This window comes from Marmota marmota, unplaced genomic scaffold (genome assembly GCF_001458135.2).
Source record: "Marmota marmota marmota unplaced genomic scaffold, marMar, whole genome shotgun sequence".
Classification (NCBI taxonomy): domain Eukaryota; kingdom Metazoa; phylum Chordata; class Mammalia; order Rodentia; family Sciuridae; genus Marmota; species Marmota marmota.
Genome location: NW_026000081.1, coordinates 1,684,583 through 1,687,187, shown reverse-complemented (window position 1 = coordinate 1,687,187; position 2,605 = coordinate 1,684,583). Strand labels below are relative to the sequence as shown.

General features: G+C 38.4%; 1 protein-coding gene across 1 annotated transcript in view; it reads right to left on the bottom strand.

Annotated features, from left to right (window-relative positions):
- Nucleotides 1-319: 319 nt before the first annotated feature.
- Fndc7 (fibronectin type III domain containing 7) overlaps nt 320-2,605 on the bottom strand; it is a 29,662-nt gene continuing 27,376 nt past the window's right edge. The window contains exons 12-13 of the mRNA XM_015505038.2: nt 521-589; nt 320-436 (exon numbers count right to left, since the gene is read on the bottom strand). Coding sequence (XP_015360524.2) covers nt 558-589 — 32 coding nt within the window. The 3' untranslated portion in view covers nt 320-436; nt 521-557. The remainder of the gene's footprint in view (nt 437-520; nt 590-2,605) is intronic.

Below are 2,605 nucleotides of genomic sequence, written 5' to 3'. Positions count from 1 at the left end.
AGGTTTGTTCTGGGATGAATGCTGTCCTTGCATAGGTGGCTTGACTTCTCTGGAAGTGAATGTTTCTAGCCCCTGAATTGCTAGGGGGCTGCATGGCAAGTGCTGGTGTTGATGAAACACTGAAGTGGACATATTGGAGTCTATGGTGTGTCTGGATAGGAAATCACTGAATTTCTGCTAAATAGAGCTTTTATGCTTCCAGGGCTCTTTTATGCTTCTGGTGCACTCTGGCAGCCTTCCAGAGGAATTTCTGGATCTTTATCTTCAGAATCCTCTCCACAGCTGACATTGAATTCCTCTGCAGGTGATGACACACCTGACCTTGCCCTCAGGAAGCAGTCAGAGTTACTTTTGTAAAGGCCAGAAGAGCTTTATCTATCCTAGAGGAATTTAATATTCTAATAGATCTTTTCCATCTCTAACAGTTGAAACAACGCTGCAAAAAAGAAATGGGAAGAATTTTTTAAATAAACACAAAAGTTTGCTGTGGATTCACACCAAATCAATTTACATTACTCACTTGGTCAAGTCTCTGTTTTTATCTGGGACTTACTGTATCATTCTGCATTCCTTTTCCCTCTGTAAATCACTGGAAAGGACAGGAAGGGAAGAAGCAGTAAGACACATTAAATATGCAGACATTTTTTTAAACTAAAGAGCACAAATGTCCCTGAGGTTTTATTTGTGTTTTGATTTGAAATGCAGCAATTCACAGCTAGTAAGGAGGAAACTGAGACAATCTGACTGTTCAAAAGGCAAAGTGTTCAAACTCACCAGCAATTTCTGACTAACCAGGGTTATCTCTCTGGCTTTATGAAATAAATGCATCTGAAGAGTCTTTTTGAACTCAGACTACTGGCTCAAGACAAGGAACTTTCTTCCATCCACAGGCCAAATGGCTGTGTTCCACAGGGAGCCCCAATATTTCATTCATTTAGGGAGTTGTGCAGGGGGAACATAAACCTGTCCAACTGCTAAGCAGTTGTGGACAAAAATATTCCTCAAAGTTTCCCCAGTATGTGCAGGTGACACCCACATGCTGAGGATAAAGGATGCCCCATGGGGTGATGTCAGACACAAACCCTCCACTTTTTACTTCAAATAGGTTATTTTCCTCTTCCTTTCAAGATGCGTCTAATTTTCAGTACCTGAGCTGTGGTTTTCAAACTTTAAGTTGTATCAGAATCACCTGAAGGACTTGTTAAAACAAAGATGACTGGGCCCAGCCCCAGAATTTTTGATTCAGTAGGTCTTTGGTGGAGACCCAGAAATTTCATTTCTGAAAGCTTTTCAGATGATGATGATGTTGTTGGCTCCAGGACCACACTTTGAGAATAAATGAGTTAAGGTGTTATAAAAATATTATGAGGGCTTAGGTTAAAATATAATTACCTTAGTTAAGAGTAGCATGTTAAAATCTTAATAACTGGCACATACTATAATAGAGTATAATACGAGATTAAATTGATTCTGAATTAGTAACTACCATTTATTAATTACTTACGATGAGCACTGTATCTAGTAAGTTACATTTCATTTAATTCTCATTAGGTTTTATGAAATGATTATGATTTATTCCAATTTTCAGTTGAGAAAACATGGGCTTAGAGAGAACTGAGGCAATTTGATATAATATATATGTAAATATAAAATAATATCAGCAGAATTTGAATCTAGATCTGTCTCTTAGAAAGTCAATTCATGCAGGTGACAAGCTTTAGGATAATCCAGGAGTCAAGAAAGACCAAAAGTCTTAGATCAACAACATTCCCAAGGCTCCCCAGATCATATCCAGAGGCTCCACATAAGCCAGGGTTCTGATTTGACTTGTCCTGTGTACTGGGAGAATACTAAAACTGGAGACAGCAATTTAGAACTTCCTCCTATATACAACAATTTCCATATGATTATAGAGGTGTTCAAAGGACCTGGCTTAAAGGTTTTTAAAGATCTTGCAGGATTTCTACAAGGATTTACTTCATGAGAAGGGCCTATTTCAGGTTGATGACAGACTTGCAAGGATGAGTCGCAGCCCAAAGACACAGAAAAGAAAAGAGTGGTGATCTTCAGCAGCACTTTTCAAACTTTGTGTAAGTCAGAATCACCTAGGAATGTGCTAGAAAATACAGCACGCTTTCTGCAATGCTAATGCTCTTGCGATCATCCTAAATATTCCTAAAACCACCAGACGTACTGTAGGAAGTATGGCAAGCACCAAACCATAAAGCAACACAGAACAAGAAAGCAAGAATTCTCCATATGAAAAGGGAAAACAGTGGCTATGGTGGGCAGACTAAACCGATTTCCCACCCCAAATACTAAAACTACAGAGAAGATTGTGCTGGAGTCTGAGTGTGTTGAGCCCAACTGCAGATCTAAGAGAACAATCGTTATTGAGAGAGTCAAGCATTTTGAACTGGTGGGAAATAAGAAGAGAAAGGCCAAGTGATCCAGTTCTAAGCTTCATTTTTCATTTTCTTATTAAGACAGTAAAATCATGAGGTTCAAAAAGAAAATAAAATACAGCAGCATTTCAATGGGCATAGGGCCTGGACCCCTGTATTTCTTATTAGTTGGTTTTTTTTTTTTTTTTTTTTTTTTTTTT